General features: G+C 39.4%; 1 protein-coding gene across 1 annotated transcript in view; it reads left to right on the top strand.

The window, feature by feature from the left end:
• The window catches only part of SYNE1 (spectrin repeat containing nuclear envelope protein 1), a 283,485-nt gene that overhangs the window by 186,935 nt on the left and 82,803 nt on the right, over positions 1-13,747 (top strand). Inside the window, exons 91-96 of the mRNA XM_079330874.1 lie at positions 2,568-2,762; positions 3,779-3,919; positions 8,389-8,556; positions 9,324-9,485; positions 10,085-10,279; positions 12,396-12,569. Coding sequence (XP_079187000.1) covers positions 2,568-2,762; positions 3,779-3,919; positions 8,389-8,556; positions 9,324-9,485; positions 10,085-10,279; positions 12,396-12,569 — 1,035 coding nt within the window. The remainder of the gene's footprint in view (positions 1-2,567; positions 2,763-3,778; positions 3,920-8,388; positions 8,557-9,323; positions 9,486-10,084; positions 10,280-12,395; positions 12,570-13,747) is intronic.

Below are 13,747 nucleotides of genomic sequence, written 5' to 3'. Positions count from 1 at the left end.
TAATGCTGCAGGCAGGAAGGAATTAAGAATGAGGCAGATGGAAGTTTCATGTACGTTTGTGCCAATTTGGTAGCTAGGAGGGGTCCTAAACATCTGCAGGAAGAGATCAGCTTTAGGATAACACAAATGTTGGGATCAGCCAGAACAGACAGACTTCATACATGCAAGCTTTTCACATTTAGGGGTAAGGGGATTTGAAAGACTGAGATAAGCATACTTTATGCTCATGCTTTCTGTGCTAAATAGCTGTGAAAAAGCATAACATGAAGTAAATATTCTGAACCATATATTATTAGACTACTTCAAAAGACAAGTCTGTCAAGATGATTGTTAGGTGTGTTACTATTTAAGAAAACAAGTTGCATCAGTTATATCCCTTGATAAAGGCTGCAAGTAAAAGAACTTAAAGGGAACATTTTTAGTAGCTATATTTAGAATTAAAATAAGAGGAAGGAAGAAAGTAGAAGAAAATTACATCTTGATTTTTGGGAAGCTTGTATTAATATGCATATATGTAAGTAGATACCAAGTCTACCCATGTTGTTTAGAATTTCAGATAACAATGGGGGCAAGTATCTTCGTACTTGAGAATTATTTCAGTGGAAAGCACAATACCTCATTGGACCTTTCTTTTTTAAGATGCTTTAATATTTTTAGCTTTCTTTTGCAATCATATTTTTGCTGACTTTTTGTTTTCAGTTGAAGGAGGCATTTTAGATACTCATTGCATTTAGTAATGTGATGGAAGAGTGAATTACTGAATGACAGTAATTTTGTTCTGAGGCTCAAATGTGTCATTCATTGAGCATTTGTGAATGACTGGAATTTGCCAAAGAGCAGATAACTGTTCGAGCTGCTAGACAATAATTTTGTGGCTTGATTTGATTGCAGCTTGGTTTCTGACTATTCTGCTTGATGTTTTATAATCAAGACTTTTCTTAGTGTCCAAGGAAAGTTTTGGAGCACCAAGAGATCCTTTTCTTGCAAACATGACAGATGGTGACAAGGTGCCATTGAAACTCAGGTAGTGAAGTGTCATCCTCAGTCTTTGCATCATTTCAATTCCTAACTTGGTATTTCTTGCAATGAGTGTTCTGCACTGTAATTTTGAGGAATTTTTTTTTTTTACTGAAAATGTCATACAGCCAAAAACATCTTTTAATTTATTAGTTTGAAGCAGTAGTCTTATTTACTTTTGAAAAGATATTGTAATAATATGCTTACTAGGTCTTGCAACTCCTATTGCTATTTTTCTTGGAAACTTGTGGGTTTTGAAAAAGTTAAAACAGATATAAAAATTAAGCAGAAATTTGCACTTGAACAAATAATCACCAATTTAGCAGGCAAGCATATACAAATGTTTTTACTTCTTAGACCAAAACTTTAACTTGTCACTGAGCATCTAGGGAGACTGGAAAAATGGCCTCAGCAGAAATATGAAACGCTGACACCATTTTTTATTTGAAATATATTAATTGAAAGCTTTGAAACTGGACACTGAACAGAGCAACACTATAGGGTGGGAGAGAAGATAAGGCACTTATGAATAGTCATAAGGCTATTGATTTTCTTCTTTCTTGTCTAAAAATCTTAATCTTATGATGGTGTTTGGCCATATAAATAGACCATTTCCTAAACATAAAACCCCTAGTAGTTTAAAATGTGGTCTACTTTATGCTAGTTTCCCCATCTCTTTTTAAAGAAAGGTTAGTCCTGTGCAGCTCAACTTTTGACTCAGTAGACTTACACAAAACCAAAACGAGATTAAAATGCAGCTTATCCAAACAGTGAAAAAACCGATCCAGACTGCCTTTAATCTTATTATGTGACTGATTGTTCCTATCACATTTGAGCCTGTTACACCCTGTGAGTTATTGTTTGGACAATTCATTCTTTCTGGTGAGAGCTGAATGGGGCATTTTTGCAATTGTGGCCGCTCCATGACCTCATTTCCCTGGCATGCACTATTGCGGGAGAGCTTCATCTTCCTCAGATAAATGGAAGCAGATCGGGGGCGGGGGGAAACAGGCAGGAAGAGGGAGAGACGCTGCAGCGTGCAGCTGTCAGAGGTGGGCTCAGATTCGGGCAGGGTGCGGGCGTGAGCCGTCTGTCCGTCCGTCTGTCCGTCCGTCCGTCCCCGCGCTCTGCGGCGCGCACGGAGCGCTCCCCGTGCGGCCGCCGCTGCGGAGCCGCCGCTGCGCGGTCCCTGCGCTGGCGGCATCCAGCTCCTCAGCACCGCGCACAGCGGCAGCGCTGGGTCCCTGCGCTGGCGGCATCCAGCTCCTCAGCACCGCGGCAGCGCTGGGTCCCTGCGCTGGTGACATCCCGCTCCTCAGCACCGCGGCAGCGCTGGGTCCCTGCGCTGGCGGCATCCAGCTCCTCAGCACCGCGGCAGCTCTGGGTCCCTGCGCTGGCGGCATCCAGCTCGTCAGCACCGCGACGGCGCTGGGTGGGATTGGCTGCCGCGAGAGGGCACGGCTTCATTTCGCCGCGGAAGCTGAAATGCTGCCGGTCCTGTGGCCTTTGCCGGCTGCATCAGCAGTAGGGGAATAAAAATGTTTCCTCAGGAGCTGGCTCAGAAGATCAAAGGATACCAGGAGCAAATTGCTTCTTTGAATTCCAAGTGCAAGATGCTGACGATGAAAGCGAAACATGCCACCATGCTGCTGACAGTGACAGAAGTGGAGGGGCTGTCCGAGGGAATGGAGGAGCTGGATTCAGACCTGCTCCCAGCACACCCCACTCATCCCTCGGTGGTTATGGTAAGCAATGCTTTGGTCGCTGTACTCATCATCTGAAATGCTTCCTTTTCCATCATTACAACACCGCCTTGTAGCAAATTGCCACATCTCACATCTACCTTTAGCTTTTGAAATGGCTGTAGTGTGACAAGCAAAACAAATTGCAGCTTCCCTTTACAGTATTATGCTTTATATGGGTTCTCAAGACTTGTTGATAAAGGCTGAAGTTATTTAGCATATACGTGAAATTTGTGAGCAGTAATATGTAAATACTGTGCTTTTTATTTTGTAGCTGTCAGCATGCAAGAACAAATGCTAAGAAATTGATGAGTTGCAGGAATAAAATGCAACCAGAATAAATATTATTTCATTAGGTGTTGCAGTGTATAGGCTTTTCACACATTAAAATGTTGATGTGATAATTGACAGTATGCTGCTGTATTCTCAGCTGAGTACTGGAAATGAAAGCTGTCCAAGTGTTGCCATAGACCTAATGTTTGACTTTGCTTTTGTTTGTTTCTAAGTGGGTCTCATTACAAACATTCTGCTGATGCTACTGGGATTTTTGTCTGAGTGTCAGACAAAATAGCAACATTGTAGAAGGAAGAAGGTTACCTTTGAGTACTGTGTTGTGTGTATTTTGTATTTCAAGTCTGTTCCTTGTTCTAACCAGGCTTGGATGCTGAGATAAAATAGTCCAGTATTCTGTAGCTCTCCATAGTATTTCTGTACGCAGCAGAGATTGTATTAGAAGATGTTTAGGCAAACCTGAATTTGTTATTATTGAGTTGCTTGCTCTACATTGTCTTTTAAAATCCATTAGGATACAGGAGAGAATTCTCATACTGAAGTATGACAAGTAAATGAGACTATTTATTCAACAGATTTCTAAACTGGTAAATGTAGGAGCATGAAGCATGACTAATTAATGTTGTGGTAATTCTGGCCATGTGTTGTTTTGATCTCAGTCTAAGTCAAGCCTCAGCTGAGGTTACTGATTTTCTTCCTGTGCTCTGGGGTTACTTTTCCTGTGGCAGATGACTGCTGGTCGCTGTCACACACTGCTCTCCCCTGTCACTGAGGAGTCTGGGGAGGAGGGAACCAACAGTGAGATTTCTTCTCCACCTGCCTGTCGCTCTCCCTCACCTGTGGCTAATACAGATGCTTCTGTTAACCAGGTACCTCTCTCTTGGCATTCATTCAGCTTTTATCTCAGACATACATGGTTCCATTCCACAGGTGGCTTATTTAATCCTCTGAAATAATGTTTAGTTATAGCTCCAAGGAACTGAGGCTTAACCTCTTACCTTACTGAACCTTCAGGTTCTGGTTCAAAATGAATGCAGGTATTGACTTCTGAGTGAAATTGTATAAATCCAGTGTTACAGCTGTTCATTCTTTTAAAAAATATATTATAAGTGACAATTTCAATTTCACCAGTGTTTCCTACTTATAATATAATTATTATTTTCTCGGTAGTACTCAATGGAATCTTGCATCCTGAGAAAAAATGCTTTTTATTCCCCATAATGAAACATTGCATTATGTCCCATATCCATCTATCTTACTGTACCATTGCCATTGCGGCACTGAAATCACAGCCTAATTTCTTCTACTTAATATAATTTCAGTTATTAACTTTCATGTGGGTTTTTTCATGTATTGTTCATTGCAACATTATTCATTTCCATGTCTATTTTAAGTGCCAGTGAGGCAGATCAGTGAAATAACAGACATTAGATTTTAAATCAAAACTGAGGGCTCCTGAACTTCTAATTGAAGAAGCTATCAGTATTGATTAAAATGTAAACATTGAACCAGCACATTGAGCATCCTGCACATGAAGTCACACATGAAATGTTATACTTTGAAAGTTTAGAAATGTGTCATAGAAGCAGTAACCACCTACCTCACTGAATCCATCATGGGCTGGATTTTGTGGTTATGGGTTGGTTTTGCATTTGTGACTGCTTCCAAAATTTGCCACTGCAGATTTGGAGATTAGAATGTGTTGTGTTGCACTGCTAAGAATTAGACAAGTTTGAGGATGATCCTCATTCATTCTTTCTTCTAATTTCCATGTGCTATGGAAGCTGCTAAATATAAGACATAAGAAAGAATACTAATGTAAGATAGTAAAAGTGGTGACAAAATCATCAATGGCATACTAAAAGAAGTTGTATTATGCATAAGAAGGATTTTTCTAGTTTTCTGTCATTTTAGATTATCAGAAAGTTCCCTGTGAAGTTTACTTGCAGTAGAAAAGCATCTATATATTTCAACATAGGTGTCTTATGGCACTATTAATTAATGAAGGAGTTAAGTGACCATAAGCAGCATGCTTCCTAATCAACAAAGCCAATGTCAGTTCCTTACATTTCTCTGAAAATGTAAAAACAACTCAAACAGCTCCAGTCACTCAGACAGTAAGGAAAACAGTGAACATGCTGTTGCACCATGAGCTGACACCAAAATACGAGTTTTAGAGTAAGTGATTTACTAGGGCAAAATTGAACAAAAATATTATATCTTTCATTTAGCAGAATTTTTTTGAGAGATAAAGTTGATGCTGTTACAGCAATCTTAAAAACTTAGAGCTGAAGTTTTCTTCACTGTGGTTAATGTTGAAATGAACCGCATGTATTAAACAACAAGCGGAAGAACATTCTGAAATGCAGTGCCTTGCTTACAAAATTCATAGGTTCACACTCACATAAGATTAAGACTAAGGAAGCCATGAAACTGCCAGTGCTGGTCATGAAGAATTCCCAGGGAGAGTTCAGGAAAAAAGGTTGGTTCAAAAAAAAATATCCTAGACATTAGTGAACCAGGAGCTCAAATGTAAGTTAACAGCATTTGCTATTTTTGCAGCAAATCAGCAAAATAATTTGGAAATATTTTGTTTTAAAAATCAGCCAGAGTTAAGAACTAATTTCTTACAGGAAGATCACCTGCATGTGGACAGGAACTCTAGAAAGTGGAGAATAACATGAGTTTAGTCTATGGAAAAAAAATTTAAAACTCTTCTGAAGAGGCAACTGGGGAAGGAAATGTTATGGGTTAAGACTGCTTTTTAATTCATCCTGAATAACTATCTATAGTTATAATTTCATCCGTTTCCCAGCATCTCTTTATGGTCAAACATAGCTAGTCTGAATTCAGACATCTGTGCACTTCGTCTATGTTTTTAAGAAATGATGAAAATATAAAACAAGCTTCAGCTGCTTATTTGTGAAACAATGGGGTTATGTATTGAAATAGATTAAAACAAGACCAGAAATACAAGAGAAAGTGACAATTCTAGCACTATCATTAGTTTAAAAATTGAGGGTTTTTTCTGAAACTCCTCTAAAACCAGGGTGGGGAGAAGTATAAAGTTGTTAATGTTGCAAACACTGAGGAATTTTATAATATATAAAATGTTATGTTATCAGTCCTGAAATGCAATTGATTTTGATGTTTAGCAAAATCAGACACTTCATCTGTGCCGCAGTACTGAATGAAATCCTTTGGGGCTAAATCTGTTTTCATTTACCCAAAGATGCAATTTATTAAAATTTGGTACACTTTTTAAAACTTTGTTTCCTGATACACAGTGCAGAGCAGTTGAACTGGAAAAGCTGAAGTGTTGGCATGATGCCCTGTAGGACACAGCTGATCCTATGATTCTAGTCTCATGTACTGGGTCACTTTTAAATGCTTTTCAATCTCCTTGTACACAGCCTACTTAAGGACTGTTTCTCTTTCCCATATGAATACTCATCTAGGGTGCACCAGCCCTTGCTGCAGATCTTGCAAAATCTAAACACACCCTCTTGCCCCTACATCTAACAACAAAGCTGTTCATTGGCTACTTTCCATAAGAACAGCCATGGGATATTAGGGCCTTTATAGGGCCAACAAAATATTTTACTTCCATGAACATCTGGATTCCTGCTATCATCATGTGAAAGCTCTGCCAAAGAGAAGTTGCCATGTTGTATACTCCAGAAAGCACTTGAAAAGATGAGGAAAGGGATTTCTTTTCCCTCACTGTGAAAACAAGCCCTTTATTCTGAAAACCATACTGAGAGGTCACAGAATGGTTGTTCTTGAGAGGGGACTAGCAAAGGACTAGATAATAGCTGCAGGCAAGGAAAAATGAGAAGTTGCCTCCACTGGTGCAATTTTTCACCATTACTTGTGGTCACTTGTGGTCAGAGTGAAAAATTCTGAAATTGCAGTCCTGAATGCTGTGCTAAACTGTTACCTATTCCATTCTGGCTCTTGGACACTGTAACAATTAAATCATTAATTTTTTCAAGTTTCCCAATTATTGTCTTTGAAGAAGTACCTCATTGGACAGTTTTATGGGAGTAATCTGGTTTCTGTGCTCTTTCAGAGCCTAACTGGTTTTGTTTATAGATGGTATTAGATAATGTATTTGCATGGTGTTCCAAATAAGGATCCTTCTTATATGTTGAGATCCAGTACCTCAGAATTAGTCTTGTTTAGTACCTAACTTCCATACATCTGTACAGAATCACAGAATGGTTGAGGTTGAAGAGACCTCCAGAGATCATCTGGCCCAACACCCTTTGTCAAGCTGGGCCATGTACAGCAGGTTGTCCAGGACTGTATTCAGGTTGATTTTGAGTGTCTCTAAGGATGGAGACTCTGCAACTTCCCTGGGCAACCTGTCCCAGTGCTCAGTCATCCTAAAAGTAAAAGTGTTTCCTGGTGTTCAGAGAGAATTTCCTGTGCTTCTGTTTGTGCCCATTGCCTCTGTTCCTGTCAGTGGGCACCACTGAGAAGAGCCTGGTTCTGTCTGCTTTTCACCCTCCCTTTAGGCAGCATTTTTCACCTCCAAAATAATGTGATGCTAACTGTCGTACATGGTTTAAGTTTTAAATAATCCTTGTCATCAAGTCTGCTTTCCTGATCTAAGTATAGATCCTGTACTTGTTTCCTTAATTTTACATTTTTGTAGATGTTTTCAGTTGTCATCTGCAACAGTTGAAGAAATCTCCATACACTAAGTATAGAACTTCTGGTGAGAAACAATTCCACTCTGAATTTTCATTGGTGGTTTGAAAATTTGCCCATTTCCTTAGCACTTTTGGTCCCATTTCTCAGTATCTTTTATAAGTTAGCTGAGGCTCCCTGTTTGTTTGAAAGCTTACTGTAAGCTGATGCTTCATACTCTTTCTTGCCTCATTTACCAGTCCTTCAGCATATTCCTTTTAGGTTCTTCTGTTGCTCTCTCTGTAATATTGTTCATTAGGCTGATATTTGCCACCTACAGTACCATAACTCACCATCTTTTGTGGTGGGTTTTCCCTCATGTGTGGTTGTAATGATGGTGGAACAACACTCCCATTTATAGCACTTCCCCTCCCAGTCTGTGTTTGTCCACAGCTGCCTTCTGCACCTCATAGCTAATATGAACACAAAAAACGTGCATCCAAAATCTTCATCATAGTGAAGGTCCTAAATGTTCTCAGTCTGCTACTATTAAATATTGATTTACTGTGTTATTAAGAGCTTTCCCAGTGGTTTTGCCTTTGTTGTATTTATTTTAATGGACATATGCAGTGGGACAGTATGGGGGGCATGGTATGCAGTGTCTTTCTTTTTGAAAGTGCAATAATGTACTTCGTGCTTGTAGGACATTGCTTATTACCAAGCCTTATCTGCTGAACAGTTGCAGACAGAAGCTGCTAAAATTCAATCCAGCACCTCAGCCACCCAGGAGTTTTACGAACCAGGCTTAGAATCATCTGCTAGTGCCAAGTTGGATGATTTGCAGCGTTCTTGGGAAACACTGAAAAATGTGGTAAGTTTGCATCTGGAGACTTCAAAATAGTTAGCTAGCTTGTAAGGAATAAAATTCAAATAACTGGCTCAGTTAATATTCTTCTCAGGAGTTTTTGGGTTTCAGATGGTAGCTTGAATGGTTAGTTGTGTTATATTATTTTTCTTCTTTGAAAGCCTGTGCAAGATGGACCTCCATTAATAAAAGCAAGAGTCATTAAAGCTGATAGTTGGCTTCAGAAATATTGGCTATTGATAGACTGTATTCCATAATTGAGTAGGGATATCCAATCATGCTAGATGAGTAGGCAAAGAAGGCCCAAGAATCTAGTTTCTCCAAATACTGAATCAACACATTTCAGTATAGTTTTGCAGCATAATCATTCAGTGATGTATGAAAATGGTCAGAGTTTTGATAACATGCTATAAATTTTAATTCCTTTCAGAGACACAATAACTGTTACGGGGTCTTAAGAACTATGTGTCTAGCAAATAGTGCACATTCATGTTTGAGTGTATGAAATCTAAAATAATGTGTGAGAATCTACATAGGTTTTCCATGCTTTATTAACATCCATTTCTTTTAAGCAGCAGAAACTAGAATTTTACTGATGAAATTTAAGTAAGTATTTTTAATATGGATGTTTTGCTTTGTAATTTATACTCTTGAAAACTTGTAAGTTTTTTTATTTTTTTTGCTTTAGTCTCTTAAGCCTAGGGACATTAGAAACAGCTAAATAGTAAATGCTGGGTCAGAGGTCAGAATTTATGCCTTCCATTCTTCTTCAGATCAGTGAAAAGCAGCGCACACTCTATGAAGCTCTTGAGCGTCAACAGAAGTATCAGGACACACTCCAGTCTATATCCACGAAAATGGAGACCACTGAAATCAAACTGAATGAGAGTTTGGAACCAGCCAAAAGCCCAGAGAGCCAGATGGCTGAACACCAGGTAGAATCCTTTTTGTGAGGAGGAGAGGCAGAGTGCACATTGCCTCCATATCTTTTGTTCTGTTTTGCAGAAAGTAACCTTCTTAAAGGCTGATATGTCAACATATGCATTTGTTGCATGAACCTTCTCTATTAACTGTATATTTTGGCTTTCTGGGCTTCCTGCTATTCTAAAGGTGGTGTGATGGGGATTCTTTTAATCAGGAGCCTTTTTGAAAGAAGTAGAATAGTTCATAAGAGTTTGTCCAATTGAAGTTTTCAGCAAGGGTTTTTGTCCAAGATTGTTTCCAATAACAGCTGTACATACTGTACTTCAGCATCATTGCTGAAGAATATTTATAATGTTGCCAAATTTTTGAAGATCATAACCAATACTGATGCATTGTATATTGATCAAAGTAAATTTTTCTCCTTGTTAAACAGAACAAATCAAAAGCATACAAAAATACCATACTGGTATTGATACTCTGCTCTACTCTGTGTTCCTGGTGCTCCCTGGGATAGTTGTCTTGAGTTTTATATTTAGTTTGTGTCTCCTGAAATACTTCCTTCTCACTGGTAAATTAAGCAAATACATTCTTTGCTCTCATTTCTAAATAGGCTTTGATGGATGAGATTTTAATGTTACAAGAAGAAATCAGTGAGCTTCAGACATCATTGGCCCAGGAGCTTGTTTCAGAACCAGTGGATGCAGAAGGTGCTGATCAGATGGCATTGCAGTCCACCCTCACAGTCTTGGCAGAACGGATGGCCACGATTCGAATGAAGGCATCAGGAAAGCGACAGCTGTTAGAGGTACAAGAAAAAACATCACCAATATTTATAGTCACCATAAAATTAAAAAAATAATAATTTTCAGTTCTGCTGTTTTTTTCTCACAGTTGCTTTCAGTACTAAATTACTATTCTTTTTTTAGTGAGCCCCTCATCTTAATGCTAAGTGATAAGAGGCCAGAAAGAGCTTGGAACACACATATATTATATATGTTCTAGGTTTTTTCTGGCTATGTATAGCCATATGGATATATATATAAAAATATGTGTGTGTGTGTGTATAAATGAAGAGTAGATATTAAAACACCCATCCTCACTCCTCTCTCCCGAGATGGGTTAAAAATAGAAGACAGACAAAAAGACTCATGGATCAAGATAATGACAGCTTAAGCAGGGTAAGAAAAAGCTGTACATGCAGGCAGGGAATGAGGAACTTATTTACTACTACCCAATCAGCAGGCAGATGTTTAGCTGCTTTCCTGGAAAGCTCAGCATGTGTTTCTTGGGAAGACAAACACTATAACCACAAATGCCCCTCCCTCTCTCCCTCCCTCCCTTTCATTGGGCTTTTATGGATGAGCATGATCTCATCTGGTGTGGAGTATCCCTTGGTCAGTTCAGATTCGCTGTTCCAGCTATCTCCTCTCCCAACCTTTTGTCCACCCCAGGCCTTTGTGAGGGGCAGATAGAAGGTCTTTATGCTGTGCTCAGCAGTAGCCATAACTTTGCTGTGTTATCAGCACAGATTTAACCACAGCTGCAAGGCCCTGTGCAGGCTGCAATGAAGTTAACTCCATCCCAGCCAGATCCAATATAATTTTTTCCCTTTGTTCCATAATATTTATACCATGTTTAGATTTCACATTATCTGATAGAACTAAGTATCCTCTGACCATTCTATTTGTTATATTATTCACAAAACCCCTTTATTCTATTGGGAACTCAGTATCTGTCTTGTTTTGGGGAGCACAGAGCTACACACAGTACTCCAGGTGTGGACTCACCAGTGTTACATAGAGGAGCAGGATCACCTCTCTCATCCTGGAGAATACTCCTAAAGCAGCCTGAGACACCTCTGGCCTTCTTTTCCACATTGCTGGGTCATGTTCTACCTGGTGTCTACCACCACCCCCCCAGTTCTTTTCTGCCAAGATGCTTCCCATCTGCTTGGTCTCTGCCTGTACTGGTGAATGAGGTTGCTCCCCTGCAGGTGCAGGACTTCACACTTTCCTTTCTTCCTATCTGCTCATTTTTATAGCCTTTCAGGGTCCAGCTAGATGGCAGAATAGCCCTCTGCCTGTCAGCCACTTCTCCCATTTGTGTTATCTGTAAACTTGTTGAGGCTGATTACTGGCCACTCACTAGACACTGTGCCATTGGTCACTGGCTGCAGCTGTTCAACCAATTTTTAAATTAATAAGGGACAATTAAAGGATGAGCAAGACTAGCTGATCACTCCCTGTTTTTCCAATGGACGGATGAGCTGAAGGATGGACTGAGGACATCTGTGTTGCTGTGATGCTGATGCTGCAGCAGCCATTGAAGCTTAATGTCCTTCCACATCCCATGGCTCAGAGATCCTCTGAGAGGCAAAGAAGATAGACAGCTCTTTCTTCAGGCTTATCTTTACCCCTGTGACTGTACCAAGGGCCCACCCGAACTTTGTTTGGTCTCCTGTGCCTCTCTTGAGAGTCAGTAAAGCTGACTAACAGCCTGCTGCCAAAAAAGGCAAAGTTGCTCTCCTTTCCCTGCGACCCATTCTCAGCTCTGCATTCCTTTTCTTCATGTGCATCTTTCGCCCTAAGCAAACAGTGCTGTGCTAATTGACCAAACTGAATCGATGTGGAGGGAAACCCATAGGAGAGCAGCAATAGGAGATGGAAAAGACTCACCTTTAGACAGCTGTAATAGCAGAGTTCTACTGAAGAAAGTAGAAATAAAGTGACTAACTGAAACAGAATTTCAGTAATCAGAAAAATACACTCATCAATTGAAAAAAAATATTTTATAAAAGATAGGTCTTAGTGTGGCTTGGAAATTCCACATGGGATTTGTGCCGAATAGAGAGGGGTAACTTTTAAAAAGTCACTGCTATGGTTTATGTCTCCTAAAAAGTGAAATCTAATTTGTTCCTCCAGGAAAGACTGAATGAGCAGCTGGAAGAGCAGCGGCAGGAGCAGGCTCTCCAGAGGTATCGTTGTGAAGCTGATGAGCTTGACCACTGGCTGCTCAGCACCCGAGCAACGCTGGACACCACCCTGCTGCCTGCCCAAGAGCCTATGGACATGGAGGCACAGCTGGTGGACTGCCAGGTAAAAGAGTAAGGCAGTTATCAAGTCAAATGAGCCAGCATTTTTGTGGAGAAGTTTCTGAGCTCTTTAGCATCTTCTCTATGCTCAGTGAGCTTCCTCAAAGATTTGTGAAGCAAAATATAGCCTGTTCTTAATTTCTCTTTAGAGGTTGCAAACAGCACTTTAGAAAACCCATGTGAACATAGCAGTAAGAAAATAAAAAAGCAATCCTGACTAAAGAAAGATTTGGGGTTCCACATATTTCAGATGTAGTTTTGTTTAGCTGTAAAGGTGTTGTATTTGCTTCATGTATTGTTTTTGCTCCCCTTGAGCTGAAATTGTTGAACTGCTCAGCTGACAGGTATGAAAACACCTGCAGTGTACTTTCCTACACATCCTTTTCCAGCTGAAGTCCATACTGGTACTTGCAGTGATGACTGGGATAGTGCTGTGTTATCTTCAGCAATAATCCTCACATACATGCAAAGTAAAGGATAATCATCAGTATTACTGGTTTTATGGCTTGAAGATTAATCAACTCAGAATACTAAAATGAGGACAGACATGTTGCTTTAATAAGAGTTTTTAATACTTTCATTAACAGGACGTAATTCATAATATCCAGGTTCGCAAATTAGTGGGAGTTTTCTATTTTTAAATGATAGTTTAGAATTACATGATCATTATGATTAAAATTACAAAAGACACAAGGGACCGATGGACAAAAGATCCCTTTCCTTACTAAAGAATGAGGATCTCAATTATTTTAGGATAAATGAGAATTAAATTTCATGCAAGACTAAAAAATTTTCACTGACAACATTTCATCATTGGAATTTTCAGTCTACTTAGTGTCAAGAGTTCTTTCATCACCTGTCCTGAAGAGCCCTTTGTTGTTGTAGATAAACCCTATGAACTTTAACAAAGCAGTATTTTTTAAGATAGTATGTAGGAAAATCACAAAGAAAACATAATTTTTTGGATAAGTTAATACTGCTGTTCTTTTCCTGCTTCTTAAAACCCTAATTCAGTAAGTTTTATCTATTTTTCCACTTTTTAGAGACTGTTGATCTTATTCTGCACATATTCCTTCAGGAGAAATATTGCTAAATTCATACTTGACAGTTGCCAAGGAAACAAAAGCATCTGATGTCAGGCTAGGTTTTTGAGCAAGACTTGTTTGAGCAATGAATCTGGAG

The sequence above is a fragment of the Erithacus rubecula genome, assembly GCF_903797595.1.
Source record: "Erithacus rubecula genome assembly, chromosome: 2".
In the NCBI taxonomy this organism is placed as follows: Eukaryota; Metazoa; Chordata; class Aves; order Passeriformes; family Muscicapidae; genus Erithacus; species Erithacus rubecula.
This window is presented reverse-complemented; position numbering and strand designations above follow the sequence as displayed.